Here is a 21,934-nt window from a genome sequence, read left to right on the forward strand (position 1 = left end):
TATAAATGGGTTGTTGTTAGAGGTGGATTTTATTCATTGATTTCAGTGTTTTTCAAAGTTATAAGTGCAGAAAGAAGAGCTCCGTGTTTTTATTCCAAGGGCTCATTCCTGTAAATTGAAATCATAAATTATAATTGCTTTAAAAGTATACCAGGCAGATGATAAAGGTGGCTTCGTGTCAGCCGCTGCAGCCGCAAGCATGTAGAGGTGTTAGAGAATGTTTAATTTTTTTGCAGATTCAGTTTGTGTGTGTGTGCTCTGGTGGTGAATTCTGGGTTTGGGGAGCAAAACGGAGGCATTCACTTTGACTGCCCAGGCGCTCCATCCTGCATTGGCCTCCATTTGCTCCAACTGTCTGGAATGGCTCTGAAAAGGAGGGGGAGGGGCCATTTGTACACTGCAAAGAGGCTCCCTGCAAAACTTAGTGCTTTACAACCCCTCTAGCTACGTCACTGTGTGTGTTTTACAAAAATTAGAAGCGCAGAAAGTGATTATTTCATTTATCACTAAAAATAACCACCTCTAGTTATTGTTAATTCCCCTTCCCCCTCCCCGCACACACACAGCCTAGCACATATATGACTGATTCACAGCCAGAGCAATGGGCCTACCCCCCTAAAAAGAAAGGGAGCGAGAAAAGACTTCCTCCATCTCAGTACAGCACCACAGAAATATGTGCATGGGAAGGAAGGGGGGGAGGATTTTGCTTCTTCAACTGGGATCAAGCAGGATCCAGGCTTCGGGAGAACTTTCCAGGCCACCGGAAATGTATACATATTTATCGTACCTGCGGTTCGTTGTTTTATTAGCTTGTTCTGTTTCAAACTGTGGTTTTATAGGCTGCTGTAATTGTGTGTTTTGTGAGCTGCTTCAGGTCCTGGGAGATGCAGCAGGTGAAAAGTGTTTTGAAAAAGGAAAAGACTCAATGGGCCCCTCCCATTTTTCCAGCTCTCAAAATGCAGCTACATCCGTGGCTGAACAGGGCCTCCTTCTGTCTCCCCGTCCCCCACCAGACATCAGTCACTGCTCGGAACAGCTCCTGTGCCTTAGATCAATTTTGCCAGATGTGGGCCCAACCCTATCCAATTTTCCAGGGCCAATGCAGCTGCAATGCAGCCCCAAGATAGGGGAACAAACATTCCATTACAGCAAGGAGACCTCTATTACTCTTCCCCCCCACCACCACCACTGCAAGATGGAGTATACACCCCATTGGTACAGCTGCATCAGCACTGGAAAGTTGGATGGGATGGGACCTGGAGTCCCCCTCCTTGGGCTCCAACTGGTGCAATGTGCAAGGGTGGGTGAGAAGCAGCCAGAAGACTGTCAAGGCCTGTGGAAGGGCCCCGGCACAGTCCTGACACCAGGCGTATGGGAGAGGGAGGATTTGCTTTCAAGGAGTGGAGATCACTGGTCTCTGGCAGGGCTGCGTTGCCTCCCCAACTTTGCTGTCCCACCCCTGACCACAGGCTGAGATCCAGGGAGCCGCACATGCTCCCTTGCCACCCTGAACCCATCACGCCTCTTAGCAGCTTCCACTGGGTGCCAGGCGGTTTCATCCACCCAGCTGATTTGGAGCCGGAGCCTGAACTGGTGCATCTGTAGGAAGCAGCTCAGAGGAGACCAAGATGCCCCACTGACAGTCAGGCTCATGGAAGTGCTCATCAATGGTTAATGTTCGGGCAAGGTGAGCTTCATGGGGGCACCTGCAGCAAAGGTGTGTGCACTGGGAGAAGATCCTGCAGGACCCCCTCCTTGCACCTTCTCATTCACACTCCCCCGCCTTATTCACCCACTTCCACCTGGTCCCACGAAAAGAATCCAGTACAGCAGCTTCCATTGGGGTTTGAGGGTGGGCAGACCTCGAAGCCAGAGCTGGTCAGGGATTGCAAGAGAAGTCCACTGCTTGGCCCAATGTTTGAGATCAGGGGAAGCGGACAAGCATAGGGGGCAACCTTAGACAGTGTCCATCAAGTCAGGCTACTCTTGCTGCTGGTGGAGACCCATCACCAGGGGGGCCTTCTCTGCCCTCCAAATACCTTTTAGCACCCATCGCTACACAGGATGCCACACACACACACAGACAGAGGCATAACTAGAAGCCCCGGCACCTGTGGTAGTGATGTCACAATGTCACATGACCTTGTGATGTCATTTCTTGGTTCTCCCTAGGGGAGGAGGTGCTGGGGGGGTTCACGACCCCCATTCCTTCTCATGGGGAGACTCCTGAGGAGAAGGAATGGGGGCGCAAACCCACCAGCACCTCCTCCAGCGAGAACCCAGAAGTGCCTGCCTTGCATGTTGCACTCCCCCCTCGGCATAGTGCCCAGGGCAGGTGCCCCTCAGGCTCCACCCTAGTTACACCTCTGCGCATGCAGAGAGAGAGAGAGAGAGAGAGAGAGAGAGCTTCCATCCCTTGAAGAATCATTTTCAAGTCAGGACCTCGGAGAGCTCCACACACAGCCCATCCCAGCGAACTGGCTGCCTTCATTCCTTCCATCCTCATCGAAGATATTGACCAGCAAGGAGCAATAAGGCAGCCACTGCAGTGTGTCCATATTTTTTAGTCACAGTCAAGTAGCTTTCATTGGAGGGAGGGGGAAGAAGAGAGAAAAGGAAGAAGAACCCGCCAAGCGTTCATGCTGAAGGCCGAGGAAAATATCCGCAAGGGAGCGAAAGTGACCGATGAGAAAACACGGCCTGTGCCTCGCAGGCCCTCCTTCCCCGCAGCATGAAAGCCAACAAGACTCCCCATGTCCAGGGAGTGTCCCTGCAGGAGGGTCAGGCTCCAGCACCCGGTGGGAAGCACTTTCATTTGGGTCTGCCTACAACCCCGGATAGCTGCCCCTCCTCTCTGCAGTTCGGCCTCTGTCCATGCATTTGATATGCACTCAACACGAGAACACAAGGTGCACCCTGCTGGAAGTGACCACAGGTCCCTCTAGTCTGGCATCCTGGGTCCTGCAGTGGCCAACCAGTTGCCCCAGCAGGGAGACCACAAGGAGGAGAGGGAGGCAACCACTGCCCTTGCACCTGGGACTCAGAGGCAGAGTGTCCCTGAAGCTGGAGGTTCTCATGGAGCCATCGGGGCAGTAGCAACATTGATCAACCTGCCCTCCATGCGCCTGCTTAATTCTCCTTTCAAGGCATCTCAGCTTGTGGCAGCAAAGTCCCCAGTTTCATGACGGGCTTCGTGGAGCAGCGTCTCCTTTTGTCCATCCTCAGTCTTGCTCCAGTCACATTCAGGGGGTGTCCTCTGGTTCTGGACTTACGTCTTTGAGGAATAAAAACTTTCTCCACGCCATGGATCATTTCAGGAGCGCCAGTCATGTCCTGCCTTAATCACCTTTTCTGCAAGCTAAAAGACCCCAAACCTTGTAGCCCAGTGGCGTAGCTAGAGGGGGCACAAAGCACTAAGTTTGGCAGGGAGCCTCACCACAGCCTGCAAGGGGCCCCTCCCCTTCAGAGCCATTCCAGGTGGGGGGAGCAAAAGAGGCGCCTGCTGGGTGGACACAACTTCTGACTCAGCGCAAGGCAGCTGTGGCTGTGGCCGTTTGGGGTCTGGAGTCTCGAGTTCCTGTTTCAGCCACTGATTCAGGGCTGTTTCTGGCTGCGCTAATCTTATTTGCTCCCTTTTCATCTCTCTCGCTGCTCCCTCTAAGCGCTCCGTCAAACTAAACATCCATCAGATCAGACACGCTGCCGTGCTGGGTCCCTCTGGGGAAGGCAGACTCCGTCTCTCCAAGGCTGGCTCAGGCAAGGGAGGTGTCAGAAACACCCGCATAGGAACCATGTGAATTTTCTCACCATTCCTTCACCTGGAAGGCTGGGCAGATGGGGTTGTGGGGAGGACAGGTGGCAGAAACAGACACGGGCAGTCATCCAGGGCGCAGCTGGGGCACTGCAAGAAAAACCACTTGTGCTTCTGATGTCAGGACTCTCCCCAAATTCTGCTCTTCCAAAGTGCCAAGCTACCGAGAGACCCTGGAGTATCAGGCCTGCAAGTGGTCCACTGGGGAGGCCAGAGGGTGTTCCGTTCAAGCCGCAGTATCCTGTTCAAACCACGAGGGTGTCGGGGGGGGCAGCCTCAGGTGCCAGGCTGCAGGGGGGGGATTTTCAAGACTCAGATTGGGGAGAAGACAGAGCTGACTGAAAGTCAACCAGTGAACATTTGGCTCTGTATGGGGGTGGAGCAATTAGCTGGGCAAGCAGGAAACAAACCTCTGTTGCTCTTTCTTCCACAGAGGCCAAGTACATATCTGCATCAGAAACATGCAGAGAAGTCATGTGGCTTTGTCAGTTGTTAAGTGATTTGGGCACAGATGAACAAAAGCCAATCCAAGTGTTTGAAGACAACCAGAGTTGTATCAGATTGGCACAGTCAGAAAGCCAAAATGCATGCACTAAGCACACAGATATCAGAAATCACTTTGTGTGTGACATGATCAAGAAGGGACTTGTCAGGATGGACGACTGTCCAACCCAGGAAATGAGAGCAGACATCCTGACTAAGCCACTAGCAAGAGATGAATTCCAGAGTCTACGAGAAAGTATGAATCTGCGAGACTTGTGCATCCGGAGTTGAGAAGGGGTGTTGGAGTTGGTGCAACTCCGTCTGCTCTCCAGAGGGGGCAGGATGCTGTCCAGAAGGGGTCAAGCTATGGCCCAGTGACTCTGACCTTTCTTTGCCTGTTCTCTCTGTGATCCTTGTGGGGTGTGGCCCTAACCCAGTGGTCGGGGAACAGGGGTAAATTACCCCAAATGGGGTAAAAGTGAAAATCTGGGGGTAATAAGGTTGCCTTACCTAACTGTGTGCAGGCGCCGGGCGGGGAGGTAGCGGAGGGAGTCAGCGCACCCGCTCTCCACCCGCTCCAGGGGGCCGGCAGCGGGCTGGTGCGCTGTGGGCACACCGCCCGCTGCCCTGCTCCCTTCCGCTCACCTTCAGATGCGGTGAGCGGAAGGGAGCAGGCGATACACTCAGGCTGTATCGCAGCCGCCCGCTCTCTCCGCTCTGTGCGGGAGACTGGAGCTGCCCGGCGCTGTAGTGATGATGTCATCACACAGCGCCGGGCCGTCAGTGTCTCCCGCCGAGCGGACAGAGCGGGAGGAAGAAGAAAAGCCGCGCCGACCGACGTGGGATCGAGGTAAGGTGAGTATTGTTTATTTATTTTTATTGTTTATTTATTTTATTTCCTTACTTTCAAATCAAGGGGGTAACGTCTGCGTTTATAAATTTTTTGGGGGGTAAGAGGTAAAAAAGTTCCCTGACCCCTGCCCTAACCCTTTATCCTTCCTTCTCCTCTGATCACTTCCTTTTGTCCTCTGACCACAAGCCTGTTAAGATGCGCACACCAGGGCCCTGATGCGCAGGCCATCTGGAGCACAAGGCATGCAGGGCAAGGCAGCTCCAGGGCCTTGCTATCTCTAAGTGTTAGCGGAACCTCTGATCCTAATCAGATGCTGTAAATATACACTCAGTGGAACTGAAAGTAAATAACTTCTTTTTTGCAACTTTAACAAGCCATTGCCTCATTGTCTTTTTATTGAATAGCAGTCAGCCGGGTGAGGGAGGTTCCCTGGGGTGATACCCAAAGGGGGGGGGTCTGCTGCTTAAGCTACTCTGCTGCCCCCCCAAAGAGGAAACTATTTTTTATTTCCTCCAACAGCCCCAAGACACTGGTGGCAGCAGGGGTGACCTGCAAGATATTGCAAGGCTCAGAACAGCCGGTCTGCCACCCTGAGAGGCTCAGGGACGCAGAGTTCGTGCCCCCTCCAGTCCTCCCATGAGACTTCCTGGTTCAAGCCTACTGACTGTGCCTCACGGGGGAGGGCAGGGCACAGAAGCCTGAATGGCTGCTGTAGTAACAAGGTGTTCACGCTGATGAAGCAAGCCTGAAGCAAGGGCAACACAGGCCACCAGCCCCCGTAGGCTCCCAAGTCAGCTGAGCCATTGAGCTGAAATACCATTTCTAGCCACAGTCTGGGTGGCGCTGCTGAGCAGCAAAGGCCAGACCAGTTGCTTTCTGTATAGGGAGAGTGAGAGACCTGGACATTCTCTGGGTCCCTGTTGTGGACCTTGCAGGTAGTGGCATCAGAGCATACGTACAGTAATCCTCTGTTGCGATGATGTGCTTCTTACATTTCCAGGTGTGGCATGTCTTTAATTTTTAAAATTGACACCCCTCCCCGCTGGCGTAGCTGGAGGGGGGCAGAGCAGCCAGTCCGGCGGGGAGGCTCAGCGGGTGGGCAAGCAGCCCCTCCCTTCGGAGCCATTCCCGGCAGGGGGAGAAAAATGGAGCCATACGGCTTTCCCCCTCCCTCCTCCCCCGTTTTGCTCCCCCCACAGGGAATGGCTCCAAAGCTCTGTGTAGGCCAGATGATCTTGGAGGCAGGCCAGATCCAGCCCGCAGGCTGTAAGGTGCTGACCCCTGCTGTATGGAGATTGTTGTCCCCATAGTGATGGCAGAGATGAGTCTGGGGGCAGGAAAGTCTTGATACCTTAGTCACAAAAACTCTTGATGTTTTATAAACAGGTTTTCAGCCATTTCACATATACCTGGGAGTGTATCGTATGTGGCCCTGAGAGGATTAATGAATTAAAACAGTGCAGGTAAGTTACCAAAACACTTTGCCATTGTTTGTGCTTTGAGTCTGATAATTAGAAGGATGTCTGGTGCATCCATAAGCCAGCCCGTTGCCTTCAGACATGGGCCACAAGCAGATGCAGAAGGCTGGTATGTACACATGCCTCCCTTGGCGGTGTCAGCTCAAGGGGGGCAGACACATGGCAGCCAGCCATCACACACAGTAGACAATGGACAGAGAGAGAGAGAGAGAGAGTTCTCTGGATCCTCGTGTCATCTCAACATGTCACTTTTCAGTGGTGTCAGTTCACACTTCAGCTGGCTGATGAACAGAAGGTTGAGGAAAACAAGCAGGTGTGAACTGGTTGGCAACCGTCAGTCTCGAAAGACTATGGTAGAAGCCTGCCTACAGCACCCGTTATTCCCAGGCAGTCTCCCATCCAAGTACTAACCAGGCCTGACCCTGCTTAGCTTCCGAGATCAGACAAGATCAGGAATGTGCAGGGTAACAGTTGCTGGTTGTGTGACTGGAGTAGAGTTAAAGGCACCTGTCTCTGAGATAAGGTGGAGTTTGGGAAAATCCCACTTCTGGAGGCACTTTAGCAGCCGTACTTCTAACAGGGCTTGTGGCTCTCTGTGCCTCCTCACATCATGGAAGCATCGACCTCGCCACTTGGACTCACTGACAACCCACAGGGGGTGCACCATGCACTAGAGCATCTTCTTGCAATCCTTTTATTCAGTGCCACTCTTGCTTTTGTGTTTGCTATCAGTATTCATATATGTTAATTGAATGCCATGTCAGTCTCATAAAGGAAATGAGACTGTATTACTTTACCTGCAGGGCTTTTCATTAGCTACTTGGCTGCACTGGGACTATTGCAGGTTTGGGCCTTGTTCACACAAGCAGCAGGTGAGTTGCCCTAAAAATGGGTCTGGGCCAATCTGGGCTTCAGATTGCAACCTCACGTAATGGAACCGTCTCCAGGAAAATGATATTCCCTGCAAATAGAAAGCCAGTATGTCTAGAAAAGAGCTAGGCTAGAACCCTTTCCCTGACACACTAGCTTTCCAGGTGCAGGGAATGTTTTAGAGGCCAAAGCATCCCATCACACAAGCTCCCACCTGCAGTCCATGTACAGGTTTGCCAGCTCACCTGCTGTGTGAGGACAGAGCAAAATACCAGGTGGTTTTGTTGCTGCTGTATGATGACCTGGGAAGGACAGCCAGCTGTTGCTCAGGCTCCTTGGAGGACTGCCCAAGTTTCTTCAGTGCGCAGCTGCTAAGAGTGTAAAAGTGGTCACATAAGAACTTCTCTACTGGGTCAGAGCCAAGATCCATCTAGTGGTGCCTCTTGCTTCCAAAACATGTCACCCAGAAACTGAGGGGCAGGGTATGCAGGCAACACCCTCCCCAGGTGGCTGTGCTCACCTTTCCAGGCTCATCCCATGACCTACCGGAACAATTGGAGACTTCATTTCACCACCATGTCCAACGGGGAGACGAAAGGCTGCTTGCCCATGAGCTTCTCCTTGGAAAGGTACCTACACCAGTGATCTGCCAGCGGCATAGCTTGAGGGGGTGCAAAGCACAAAGTTTTGCAGGGAGCCTCACGGGTGTGCAAGGGGCCCCTCCCACTTCCCTTTGGAGCCATTCTGGGAAGAAGAGCAAAACAGAGGCCTATGCTTGGCTCCAGAGGGGAGGAGCTGCTTGCACACTGCGGTGAGGATCCCTGCATAACTTTGTGCTTTGCACCCCCTCTAGCTAGCCAGCCCACACCTTCTGGTGGTGAACGATGCAACATTGGTTCTGCTTGACATTTTTCTTTTCATCAGTTCTGAACTGATACATCTGCTTCATGCAGTGGCCCCAACATCAACAGACCTTGCAGGGCTCTGGTGTGATGCTGATAAGACTCGGCCTGTGGGGGCTGTTTTGGGGTGCTGGGGCCACATCTCAGCTCAGCCATGAAGCTCACTGGGGATACTGACCAGTCACCAGCTCTCTGGCTTGCTGGGATGATGAGGCCAGAGCCATTGATGCTGCTAATACACTCTTTGGAGGAGAGACACAAATGTGAAAATGGATATAGATGCTAATTTAGAATGTCAGCATTTTCCTAATTTGTGCCGGCAAATCAATCCTTTGCACTCAAACACGGATATAGTTTAATCCAGTGTCTGTTTGGATTTTGTTTCTGGGGCTCTGAAGAGAACGACTTTGGCACTGCTGGTTCTTTGCGTGGCAAGCTGCTGAGACTGGGAGGTGTGCCATCCACTGCAGTCTCCCCCTCCCCCAAGGTGATCAAAAGCAATGCCACTTTTCGTCCTGCTTTCCGATGTCCCCGGGATAAGACACAGCAAGTCAACTGTCTTGTTTGTGGAATTGTTTGGCAGCTCTGACAGCAAGTTGGAGGATCCTGATCTCCCCGTTGCGGGTGCTAATCTGAACATCCTTAGATAAAGTGGATCTAGGCCAGACTGTCCTTTTCAGCTGTGCCTCAGAAGCATGAATGCAGCGGCAGTTTGGTGGATGGGCACAGCAAGGGCGTCAGGGCCGACCTGCAGTGACACAAGCCATGTCTGAAAGAGGGGCCCTTTTCAGAATTGTGTTCCAAAATGGATCTACCACAGAGATTAGAACTCAGGCGCCAGGAAAACTCCAAAGGGGCTGTGTGCAAATGTCTGCTGGCTCCAGGAGTTCCTCACAATGGGCACAGTGAGATGGGAGGAAACCACTTGGGGCTCAGTCACTGCCACAAGCAACCTTACCAAAGAGACGTCTGGGTGAAAATGCAAGCATTTTGCAGAAGGCCAACCTTCCCACGTGGCTTGGACAGAAGGGATCTAGCCTGGATACTGAAGTTTCCCTCCCAGCACAAACCTTCCAGGGAGAATTGGCTCCTTTTCTAAGGAAGGCAGTTTGATTTAGGGATGGAAAGTTTTGGATACTGTTGTGTTGAGCTGACCCATTAGGCTCACAATTGGACTCAAAAAACCAAATTATTCCCCGCCCCCAACTTGGAATAAAGTTGATTTTTGTGAGCCAATTACAGTAGGACTCCCTCATGCCCCCAATGACATCACTGCAGACACAACCTTACCAGTGAGCCACTGAGCCCCTCCCTCCCATCACACACACACACACACACACACACACAAACAGCCCGTCTTCATATCAGGTACAGGTAGAAATGTAGCTTCCCAAGGTCACTGCAATGTCAGTAGACCTTGGGAAAGCTATATTTCTAGGTCCACCAGCACCTGGCAGAGGACGAGGAAGCCCTCCTCTCACTGCTGCCACCACCACCATCAGATCTAACAGCCAGGGATGTGGGTGGGAAGGAAAGGTCCTAGAGAGGATCCAGCATAGGTGGGAGTTCAGGGGTTAAATTGGCACTAAATGGCTGCCAATGAGCCCTGACATCATCCTCAACTTTTTTTTTTTAAGACAGACCTTCTCCCCAAACCCAGCCCTGATACTTTATAGGGGTTCGGGGGGGGGGGGGGGGGTTTCCTGCTTGCCTCTGGTGCATCATTCCTCAAGGCTCATCACACAGGTTGCAAATTCCTCCTCCAAATAAGTGCTCAGCCAAAGCGTCAAGACTATCAAGTCTCCAAAAACTATGGTCAGCTGAGATCCGGGTGCCATCCAGATTCTGGCCTTTGCAAGGTCCATCTCTCCCCTCTCCATTTGTCTCTCTCTATTAAAAATGAACATGGGACAGACACAGAGGTGGACAAGTGCCGAGGAAGAGATTGCCTGTCAGTTGGCAGAACCCACCTCGACTCACATATCACCCGGCCCCGTCCCGCTCTTCAGCACAGTGAGCAGGGCTGAGAAGACCTGCATGCACTTATTTATTTATTTAGGCAAAATTTGCCCCGCCTTTCCCCTGTAATGCGGCCACCACTGGGTGAACGTGAGTCAGTTGCTGCCCTGACAGCCTTGCCTGCTGCCTCCCGTGAAACCACTTGAGATGACTCTCCCAACGAACTGAAACTTGCACTGGTGAGTCAGGAAGAATGAACGAGCACTGCAAGGTCTGGCACACGCGCATGTTCTGCCCAAATGGCCAAGGACGGAATCCCACTCAGAACCTCCCCCAATGACCAAATGGGCGCTCTCATCTACTGTCAATACTGAGAATCATTCTCAGGGTGAGGAGCAAGCAGATCAAATACAGCAGGAGACAGAAAAGAGAGAGAGCCGTGAATCCCACAGCCAAAGACTGGGCTGGGTGTTTTTTTAATCAAAATGTGAAATCCAGCCCTCCTCATACACACACCCAGAACCACACGTGGCCTTTGGTCCCCACACCCCCTTTTGATGATTTTACCCGCCATTCATTCTCTGGGTCTGCAGTTGGTTTCTCTTGAGCCAGCCCCGTTCTGTGCAGTGCACTCCCCCCCCCCATTCATTGACACTGGAGCATCTCAGCCAACAAAAGGGGAGTGGGGGAGAGTTCACAGAGGAGGAGCAGGCCCCATTTCCTTCTTCACATGGAAGATGTGTTCTCTCACACATGGGGGGGTGGAGTGGAGGCACTGATGAATGGGAAGGCCAGGGACCTGCTGGCCAGGGAGGGGGGCTGCTCTATCTGGTCTTCCTCCCAACCAGATTACATGTAAAAACTGAAGAAGGAGGGCAGGGAAGGGGAAACCTGACCCTCTTTCAGGAGGTGACCCGCTGCTCTTCCAACTAGCTGGTCCCTTCCAGGGGCTGTAAATCCACCTGCGCTCTGGACAGGGCTCCACTGCCCCCTTCCTGGCCTTTGATCCTCACACTCAGTCCCATCAGCTCTGACCTCTAGGATGCATATTGGGCAAATGGAGGGCATTGGGACCCAGAGTATGGGCAAAGCTGTGCAGGCACTAGAGAGGGCAGGTGCTGCTTGTAATCACACAGACGCACAGCCCCCACCCCCCCACCCCCGAAGTTACAACAGTGAGTTTATTAAACGGCCTTGCTTGGTCAGTGATGGCAGCCTGGAGAAGGCGGTTTGGGTCCTCTCCCCTCCCAGGCCCTGGCAGTGCTGGTCCACAAGGGTCCCACCAGGCTGGGCAGAATCCCTGAATGATGTTGTTTGTCCATCAACATTTATTGTGCAAGAACAGAAACGCCGAGAGGTGGAAGGGTCGCCTTTCAAAAGGGCGGCAAAGGCAACAGTGGATGCTGGGGAGGAAAGGCCCACATTCCCCCAGCCACCAGTCCACATTCCGGGTAATTCCACAGGGTGGTTTGGACCATCCTTTCCTCTCACCTGCCCGGATGGTCCCGTTCTCCCCCTTTCAACACTTGGCTCTGGCTGCTTGCGCAAGCACCGGCTGGCCAGCTGTGGCCAAGTCCCCTTGAGAGCCACAAGGCCTCACGCAGCCAGAATATGGCTGCTGTCCAAAGAGGCCACTCCCTCCAAGCCAAAGGACTTGCCCCATGCAATGGGGCAACTTCCTACTTCCCCCTGAACATGACCGGGACTGCCGGTGGATGTGTCCATGAAGGGTAGGCTCAGAGAGGAGCCCACCCAATGCTGGAGGGAGACAAGCAGCTCTATTGGCTCCAAGCCCAGAAGAAGGGCCCTGCACAGCGTCCCCCCTTCCGGGGTCCACCCACTATGCCATCTCCTTGATCCTGTGGATGTAGCTGTGCAACTCCTCGGGGTCCTGGAGACCCATGTCCTGGCAGACCCACTCCAGGTCCTCCTCGTCTGCAATGGGGATGGAGTTGTAGGCCAGCTCCTCCGAGGGCATGGTGGCAAAGGTGGTGAACTTCACCCGCTTGCGCTTGGAGGTGGGCGAGTTGAGCGGGTCCTCGCTCTGGTCCCTGGTGGAGCCCCCCGAGGAGCCGTCCCCCCGCCCGTGCACCTGGCTCTGCACGCTGGTCTGCGAGGAGCCGCTGCTGTGAGGGTCGCCGTGACAGCAGGTCTGGACACTCTCCAGTGGGTTGCCCGGGTTCTCGGGCTGGGGGGAGAGGTCGTTCTGAGCCCGCAAGGGCTGCCCATTGCCCAGGAAGACCCAGTGGTGAGAGTGGTCCATGTTGGTCTGGCCCTCCGGCGGAATCCGCTTGTGACGATACTTGAGGACAAAGACGATGCAGTTGATGAGGAAGACGAGGATGGCTAAGCAGAAGACCCCCAGGAGGGCATACATGCCGATCTCCAGGTCCGTCAGGCCCCGGGGGACCTGCACGTAGCCTGTGGGGATGGTGGGAAAGTCTTCAGTGGGGAGGATGGCGCTGGGCACACGACTCTCCTGGCTGGGCGCCAGGTGCCACTCGCCCTCCACCCGTGGCGTGGTGCCTGGAGTCCCCTTCTCCCGCCCAGGCCGGCTGGCGGTTTGCACAGGCTCATAGTCGTACGTGGGCTCCTCCTCGGAGCTGAAGTGCACTCGGACGCCGGCCAGAGCCGTGGCCAGCACACTCTTGCGCTTGGTCTTCTGGCAGCTCTCGCAGATCATCAGCTCGGCCTTCACCAGCTCGCCAAACCCCTCCCCCTCGGCCACCACCAGTGGAAATGCCCGGTCTGGCACCACTGACACCACCGCCTTGTCCTGGCTGCTCACCACCAGCGTGTAGTCCTTCGGGTCGTACAAGGAGAGGGGGGCCGTCGTACCATCGCTGTAGCAGACCCAGAGACTCAGCAGGGCTTCCTAAACAAGAAAAAGGCTATCAGGCGCTGCTCAAACTTTCACAGCCCCCCCCCCATGTGGCCTTTGGTGTCCCTGGCTTTGAAGCTTTCTGTTAGTGAATCCAGACACCCGGTTTCCAAATGCCTCCTTTCTTGTGATGGGCACTTGGTACACAGCTGGTCATAACACCCTGGCGTGGAAATGTTGTTCATGACTACTGGGGTGCCATTAAGACACACGGTGCTCAATACAGGGGGGAAGACAGTTCCCTTCCCCAAGGAGCTTACAATCTAAATACAGAAGCAAGGAAGACAAGGGAGGAAGGGAAGGGCTGCAGAGACAGGGCAAGAAGGGCGGTTGACTCAGCTCCACATGCTGAAATTTAGTTACTGTACGATTGATGGCCAGTGGTGGTATCAAAGGGTGGATGTACCCAGGCCTCTGCCAGGTTCTCACACCCTCCCGGGGCACTGTCAATCCACCCAGGGCTCCCACTGAACTTGCATTCCATCCTGGCTCTGCTGGAAGTCCTGCAGCAGCCAAAGTGGTATTCCCAGAGGTCCTCAAGGGTACTTGAGGTTTTGTGCCAAAGACTCCACAGAACAGCTGTTAGAATGGCCAATTCCATGCTGGAGGGCATTGAGAATTGTCGGGGCCCCTCCCAGATGCCCTGACCCCCGACTTACCCGGGAGCAGGCACCCCGTGCCCAGGGAGGGGAGGCTTCCCTGCCCTTGAAGGGGGCAAAGCAGGTTGGCTCACCCCAACCAGCCAGAGGGGGCTGGCAGGGCAAACAAGGTTCATTGCAGGAAACAAGCCAGGAACAGGAAAGGCCTTTTCTGCCCCACCTGGAGGAAGGGGCGGGGCCAAAGGGGGCGGGCTTGCTCCATAAAACAGGGAGGCCAGGGATGAGAGGCAGTCAGTGTGAAGCAGGGAGCTGTGAGGTCAACAGCTCCTGCTCCTAGGCCAGGTGTGGCAGCTCTGCTAGGGAGGAGGACAAGGGTGCTGGAACCCCCTCCCCTTCAGCCAATCTGAGGCCTCCCTGGGGAGGAACAAGCCTGCTCCAGGCCCCTCCAGGGCAGGGACCCTACAAGAATAAAGTGGCCAATATTATAATGCCGTTGTACAAATCGATGGTGAGGCCACATGTGGAGGCTATGGCTGCCACATCTCCAAAACCATACAGTGGAACTGGGAAAGGTGCAGAAGAGAGCAACCAAAATGATGACTGGGCTGGGGCACCTCACTTAGGAGGGAAGCCGACAACATTTGGGGCTCTTCAGTCTAGAAAAGGGGTCTGGATAGAGTAGATAGAGCGGTGCTCTTTTCACTTTCGCACAACAACAGAATCAGGGGGGCGTCCACTAAAATTGACTGGCAGGGGAGCGAGGACAAAGAAAAGGAAATATTTCTTTACCCGGCATGTAATTAATCCGTGGAGCTCCCTGCCACAGGATGACGTGATGGCACTTGGCCTAGATGCCCTTAAAAGGAGGTTGGGCAGATTTATGGAGGAAAAGTCCGTCGCAGGTTACAGGTCAGGATGGGCATATGCAACCTCCTGCTTTTAGAAGTAGGCTGTCTCTGAATGCCAGTTGCCAGGGAGTGGCACCAGGATGCAGGTACACTGTTGTCTTGTGTGTTCCCTGAGGCACGTCATGGTCTACTATGAGATGCAGGGAGCTGGATGAGATGGACCCTATATGTGCCCTGTACGTACCTTCTGCAGTACTGGACTGCCTTTCTACTCATATGTAACCTTAACCTTACATTCTAAAATGAATCAGAAGAATTGTTACCATTTAATAGCGTAAGAACAGGCAAAGGCGCAACTGGGGTTGCCGAAGGGCCCACTGGGGTTGTGAAAACCTTGGGTTCGGAGCACCCTGAGAAAATTTAAAGGTGACTAGATGCCCTCTTTGGTTTGAAGGGCTATTTAGTCTTGACACAAGGTTGGCAGCGATAGCAATTGAGTGCACCCTGTTCTTGAACATTGTGGCTACCAGTAGCATAGCAAAGCACTGAGTTTTGCAGGAAGTCTCACCACAGTGTGCAAGTGGCCCTTCTCCTTTCAAGCCATTCTGGACTGGGGGGGGGGGAGTAAAACAGGGGTGTTTGCCTCTATTTTGCTCTCTCAAAATAGCTCTGAAGGGGAGGGGAAGGGGTCTCTTGCATGCTGCGGTGAGGCTCCCTGCAAACTTAGTGCTTTGCACCCCCTAGCTATGCCACTCAAGGCTACATAAAAAGCTAAGGAGACAATACAGGTTTGCTTATTTTAAAATAACAAACACCACAATTCCTAAAACTAACTTAAGCTATCATTCACCAAGCACTTAAGCCATCACATCACTTCCAAGCTCACCAAGAGCAATTTCCCCAGACCTCTTCACATAACATAACCTCTTCTGAACCACAGAGACATAACCTCTTCTGAAGCAAGTACCCAGATTAGAATGAGGACAAAGTCTCCTCACACCCACTCAGTCTCATATACTTCAGACCAAACTCTCCACCAACCATAGAGCAGTTGCTCTCTCGCTGCTTAAAATCTCAGCTGATTCAACAAACAAACCTTGAAGCTCAAGCAAGACAAGCTTGTTCAGAATGAAATCAAGTTAAAGCCTCCGTTCCTCACACTACAGTCAAAAGGGGGATTTGGACTGCCCTGATGCCAAGAGAACCTGCCACCAGCACTGGCTTCCCACAGTTACCTGCTTGGAGAAGTTGAGGGTCTGCTGGGCCGTGGTCTTGGCGATGATAGTGTGGCTGCTCCCAGGGCTGGGGTGCAGGGAGAGGGAGAGGTTGGAGACCACCTGGGCCTTCATCTCAACAATGTTGACCTTCTCATCTGTCACCGTCACCAGGGTCTCTCCAAGGACAGCCTCCATGAGTGGAGACACCACCTGTGGGAGAAAAACCACATGCCCCAACTGGGTGAAGAGCATTCAGTGCAAGGGTGCACACAATCGATCAGATTTACGTTCATGCACAAGAGACATCAGCAGTTCTGGTTACAGATGGGGAGGGGCTCTGAGCCTTGCTTCATCACACCTCAAGCCCACCTAGTCCACAGTCTTACACGCACAGTGACCAGCCATGGGGGGCGGAAAGCTCACGGACAGGGCATGAAGGCCACAGCCCTCCCCTCTTGTTTGCCCTCAGCATCTGGTACTGTGAGGTAGACCTCCTCTGAACCTGGAGGTTCCATTTACCCATCGCTGACCCTCCACCCATTTGTCTACTATTGCTGGATCAGATTTAGATAGTTCAGGATCCTGTTTCTGACAGTATCCAGTCGGTCACATGCAAGGCATGATGGCAAAGAACCCTTCCCAGGAGCTGGAAAAGAGAGAGGAATGAGGCTGAACGGAAGGATCAAGAACTGAACGGGGAACTGGGAGCCTGGATTTCTGTCCCTCCTGACAACACCAAGAAACACGATCCAGAAGGCAGCACAGGAAGGCAGTCGTGCAAATTTATGCTGCTGCCACAATTTATTGGGGTCACCTTTTTTCCAACATTAAATTTGGGTTAACGGCATACACAAACAATGAGTTTTTTGAAAGCACAATATACATTTGAGCCCCCCCAAAAAAGGCCCAAAACTGCAATGTGTGGTGGGGTTTCCTGGCTGAAAAGCCTTGATTAAAAACATCCTGCTGAGGTCTCCAGCCACACAAAGTCTCTCTCCATCTCCCGAGATCCAGGCTTCAGGCACTTAATGAGCCAATCTGCACAGCAACACCCACTGTTGCCCCCCCCAATAGCATTCCCCAAAGCACATTTTGCCTGGGGAAGACAGGCCGACCTTGAGCTGCTTGGATCTCTCAAGACAGCATCTGGGAGCCTGGGAATTTTGCTTAGGAAGGCAATGCGATGCCAAGGCCTGGAACTAATTGTCCTTTGAGATGCCTGGCACAGACTCAATGCCGAGATGGAAATGCAAATGGGAGGGGGAAGGGAATGCATTCAAAGGCAAGAAAGCCCAGAAGTTGCAGCCTGGTTCTCACTGGGATGGTCAGCTGGCAGCAGGACTGAACCACTTTAGGCTGCGGGCAGAGGGTTCATATGAATGACTGATCCTCCAGACAAAAAGAACTCCCTTCATACAGAAAACAGTTTGCCAAGGAGGGATTATTGTCAGGGAGAAGACTTCCAAAATAATCTTCAGCCTGAGCTGCTATTTTACTACATGCAAGGAAGTCACACTTCCGGCACATGGAAAACATCTTTTGCAACCTTTAAGAACCAGTTCTGAACCCAATTTTGTATAAAGGTCCATTTGAGGCAACAACTATTCAGTGCAAAGTTCCCGCCTTGGAATGCCTGAGGCATGATTGTGATAAATATTGACGTGTTGCTTTTCAACACAGAACGCTCACAAAGCGATTTATGTAGCAAAAGAAATGAAATGATGTCCCAAAGGGGCTCACCACCCCAAGACAGAAACGGCAAACAGCCACCGGAAAAGAGGCTGTGCTGGAATGAAAAGGGGCTATTGCTCTTCCTTGATCAATATGACACACCGCTTAAAAGCTCTTTTTAACAGAGGGAAGTTGAAAAGGTCGGGCTGAAATCCCACCCCCGTGGCACCTGGGGACAAAAAATCTTTTGACAGCCCCCCCCCCCGTACCAGATGCCCAGAATACCCCCTGGGAATGTTCAGGAGGTGGTCTGTGGCACAAGGATGCCTACTTGGACCTCAGAAGGCATGCCAGATTCCTGAGAAAGGCACTTGTTTTAGCGATAACCAGAAATGCCTTTCTAAGGCCTCCAGCAGGCCTTCTGAGGCCTTCCAAGGCTGCCCAGGCCTCAGAAGGCCTCCAAAAGGCACTCCCCAAGACATGGTGCCCATGGCAATTTAACTCCGGCCCTCCTTAGCCCATCCCCTGCCCCTTTCACAAGCAGTGAAATGGAAAGAGCATTCCAATAATTTTTCAGGAGAGCAAAATGGGGCTTCACTTGTCCTTCTCTTGGCAAGAGGCTGATATTTCTTCCCCACAGGTCTTCCCCATTGCCAGAGGAATTGTGCAACTGCCAGCTGGGAGGAAAAGCACTGCTGCTGTTCCCACCAGCAGATTAAACACCACAAGGAAATCAAGGGGAAGTAGAATGAGGTGAGCCAGGGGGCAGCTTGGACCCCCTTCTCCCCCACAAGTTTCTCAAAATCGGAGAGAACTTTCTGCTCAACTGTGAATTAAAGGGCCTCTGGGCATGTGCAAAGTGTCCTTGAAACCTCTGCATCAAAGGGGGCTCATCAAGACTGTCAGGGGCAAGAAGGGTAAGTGTGGAGTCCCCTTTCCTAGCCATCACTCCTCCCCTGCAACTACTGCCGTTCGGCTGCAAAGCGACGTGCCTTCCTGTCTCCAGCTGCTTGGCGCTTACCTTAAAGAGGGTGGTGCCAGGCTCCCGTCCTGCCAGGATGTTCCTGCTCACCACATGCGCCACCCGGGGGTCATCCACCTTCATGAAGTCACTGACCAGGTCTGTGACCTCCACCATCCACTCAGGGCCCAGCATGGTGACCACCTGGTCTGTGCCCTCCGAGGAGGTGGTGTGGAACTGGGTGAAAACTTGCAGGGTGGCATGCTGGTACTGGAGGGTGCAGCCCCGGCTCTGCCGCCGCTCCTCCTCCTCCTCATCATCCTCACTCTCCCGAACTGACCTGTGGGCAGAAGAGGAACCGAAGCGTTTGGGTTGCATTTCAGCACCGGACCAAGCAGAGAGGTCGGCCTGCCGGTCAGAAGTTGCCTTCTGCGGAATGCATCCTGCGTTCACCTGTGCGCAGCGCTATCCACCCTGAGTAGCTGTGGCTCTCTGGGGTTTCCAGGTGGGGTGACCCAGCCCTACCTAGAGACGCTGTCAGGAATCAAACCTGAGGCCTTCTGAAAGCAAGGCAAAGCAAGGCCTCTCTCATTGAGCGCCAGTTCTTCCCCAGAAGGAGATTCCCTTCATTGGTAGCATTTCCATTCATCTGAATATGCAGTCAAGCAAGAATAGGGAAAACAGCAGGCACAGCCCAGCCCCCCAGCCCCCGTAGCTCATTAACAGACCATGACCAAGGGAATAAACACTGACCTTTCGCCACCCTCCAGAAGGTGCACAAATTGCCAGAGATCTCCTCCAGTCACGATCTCCAGATTGCAAATGTTCACATTAATGCCTCAACAAACTGTACTCAAGTCAATGAGAAAGGAAGGGTTCCTCCCTGGAATCTGCCTCCCCCCCCCCCATATGCAGGCTTAAAAAATGGGGGGGGCGATTGTGGGAATCTTCAGAAGCAGAGGCATAGCTGGCTTTCCAATGGCCATTGCGGTTTTTACCAACAGATGTGTCCAGCACTTCTCTTGACAGGTGTCAAGCCCTCTCTCTAGCAAACGTATTTGTTTGTAAATAAATGAGACACCGGGCGCAGTCCGGGCGCATGTTCTGTGCCACTCCATCCGAAAAGAGCAAGTCTGTGCTCTCCCCCAAGTCCTCCACCAACCTCCTTGCGGGAGCTTTCCGCGACTCTGCCCCTCCCTTGTCGCAGACAAGTCATCCATTTAAGGACCATGGAGTCGAAGTCCTGGTCCTGACCTTGAGTGACAGCCAAGTCTCGGGCTCAAAGGGGGAGGAGCCGGTCATAGCAGAACCAAAGCCAGGCAGTGGGGATCCCCAGGAACCTGAAAGCAAGCCCCACAGATGATCCCCCAAGCTAGACTCATCCAGGGGTTCAGAATCCCAACATGCTTGGAACCTTCCGCAAGCAAGACATCAGGTGAGAAGAGAGGCAGGGGAGCACTTGGCTCTGAGTCCAGAGGCTGCCCCTTCAAGGGTCCTGACTCCATACAGTGAGGGTGGAGCCTGGGGGGGGAGTCCAGACCAGGCCGCCTAAAGAGATCAACTGGACCTGGGGCTCCCTTCCTTGGAGACACTACAAGGCCCTGAAGCTCTGACTGCCTTGTCACAGCACAAGGCCCAAGTGGGACATACCTGTTGGCTCTCAGCACGTGCTCAGAACTGCACTCTTTCCACCACCACCCCCCGACTCACTTCTGGTTCTCCTCCCCCCCCCCAGCTTTCTTCATTTCAGCAGCTTCCTGTTTTGTTGTAAGGCAAGCAGAACGACCCAGAGTCCTCCCAACAGATTCTCGTCAACCGCCTGTTTCCCCGCGCACAGGCCTACCTCCTATCGGGCAGGATGGGGACCCTCCAGCCCTTCACCTGGCTGAGGCGCGCATCAGAGAGCTCAATGTGCAGGGGGAGTTTGGGCACCCAGACCGTCATCTCCAGGAGGGCGCTGAGGTGCTCGTAGCTGAAGGACACTCCGGCGTTCATGGAGCCCCTCGACTCCTTGCCACTCACAAAGACATAGTCACAGCTGCTGGACACCTGCAGAGAACAGGGCAGGGAGAGGAAATGGGGTGAGCAGGGGAAGGAAAGGGGGGCTTCATGGGACGGGGCGTGTGTCGACTCGCCTCTAGAACTGAGAAAGGGAGGGCTTTGAACCAAAATGTAATCCAGGCAAGATGAAAGTGACGACAGGGATAGAGCCCGTTCCAGACATTTTTTTATTGTGTTTGGAGAACATAAAATCATCAGAAGAGTCCTCTGGATCAGGCTGAAGGGATCTAGCCTGGTTCTAGCCCAGTATCCTAGGCCCCAATGGGGCCGGACAAGCCCCACTGCAGGAGAGGAAGGCACCCTGCTCTTCCCCACCCCACCCCCCACACCGCTTCTGCACTGGAATGGATTGAGAATGGATTTCAGAATGGATCTTCCTGGTTTGGCCTCACTTCTGGCCTCCAGTTCTCCCAGCAGGCTGACAAGCAGCTCCATCTCTCACATGGAGGGCAGCCAAGACGCTTCTTGCTCACACCCAGAGCAGGTGGAATCGCTCAGCTGGGCTTGTCAGCTGCTTCAAGGTCTCGCCATTCAAGGTGCCAGTGGCCTCAAACTGGCAACCTTCTGATGTTATCTTCGGGCTAACGGAGGCTCTGCCCTCTAGACCAGACCTCCTGCCCATAGGCAACATAGGCAGACCTGTCCTCCAGCCATGTGTTCCATCTCCTCTAAGCCAACAGCTGTCACCAGATCTTGTGGCAGGGAGTTCCACAGATTAATTATGTTCTCCGTGAAGAAATCCCTCCTTTTTTCAGTCCTGAATCCATTTTTCTGGACGCTCCCTCGTTGTAGAGTTGTAGGAGAGGGGAAGAAGCCCCTCTCTGTCCACTGTTGCCACACCACACATCATTAGAAGCCTCCATTATGTCTTCCCCCATCACACCATTTCTTAACTCAAGATTCCCAAACATTGCAGCTTTTCCTGCTGCGCCTTTTCCAGTTCTACAATATCTTTTTGGGGGAAATGAGGACCCCCTAGTCTAGTGCCTGGGATGCCTGGTGACTTCTCCCCGGTGCCAAGGTTGGTCCCAAAAGCCTGGACTCACTCCCTACGTATGGCAAGTCGAATGTGAGAGGACGCTAGCGGCTGAGCGCATGCGCCAGGAGATGCCTCAGCCAGGGTCTATTTCCTGTTATTCCCGCAGGAGTACTTAAGCTTGGCTTCGACATTGCAGAGACACAAGCTCAGCATGTCTGGGAAGACAATCTCTGCTCGGCATCGGAATAAGAATGAGCCCGGGAATGCATCTCTGTATATTGTCTCATTCATCAAAATGAAGACATGGCGACATCGTCCGCATCCCCCAGGCTGCTAATAACACCGTGGCCAGCGCAGGCCA

At 53.4% G+C, this 21,934-nt stretch overlaps 1 protein-coding gene across 1 annotated transcript in view; it reads right to left on the reverse strand.

Annotated features, from left to right (window-relative positions):
- Nucleotides 1–10,807: 10,807 nt before the first annotated feature.
- TMEM132E (transmembrane protein 132E) overlaps nucleotides 10,808–21,934 on the reverse strand; it is a 108,924-nt gene continuing 97,797 nt past the window's right edge. Inside the window, exons 6-9 of the mRNA XM_066636151.1 lie at nucleotides 20,377–20,582; nucleotides 18,594–18,873; nucleotides 15,920–16,111; nucleotides 10,808–13,231 (exon numbers count right to left, since the gene is read on the reverse strand). Of these exons, the coding sequence (XP_066492248.1) occupies nucleotides 12,197–13,231; nucleotides 15,920–16,111; nucleotides 18,594–18,873; nucleotides 20,377–20,582 (1,713 nt within the window). The 3' untranslated portion in view covers nucleotides 10,808–12,196. The remainder of the gene's footprint in view (nucleotides 13,232–15,919; nucleotides 16,112–18,593; nucleotides 18,874–20,376; nucleotides 20,583–21,934) is intronic.

Source organism: Tiliqua scincoides, chromosome 8, assembly GCF_035046505.1.
Source record: "Tiliqua scincoides isolate rTilSci1 chromosome 8, rTilSci1.hap2, whole genome shotgun sequence".
Taxonomy (NCBI): Eukaryota; Metazoa; Chordata; class Lepidosauria; order Squamata; family Scincidae; genus Tiliqua; species Tiliqua scincoides.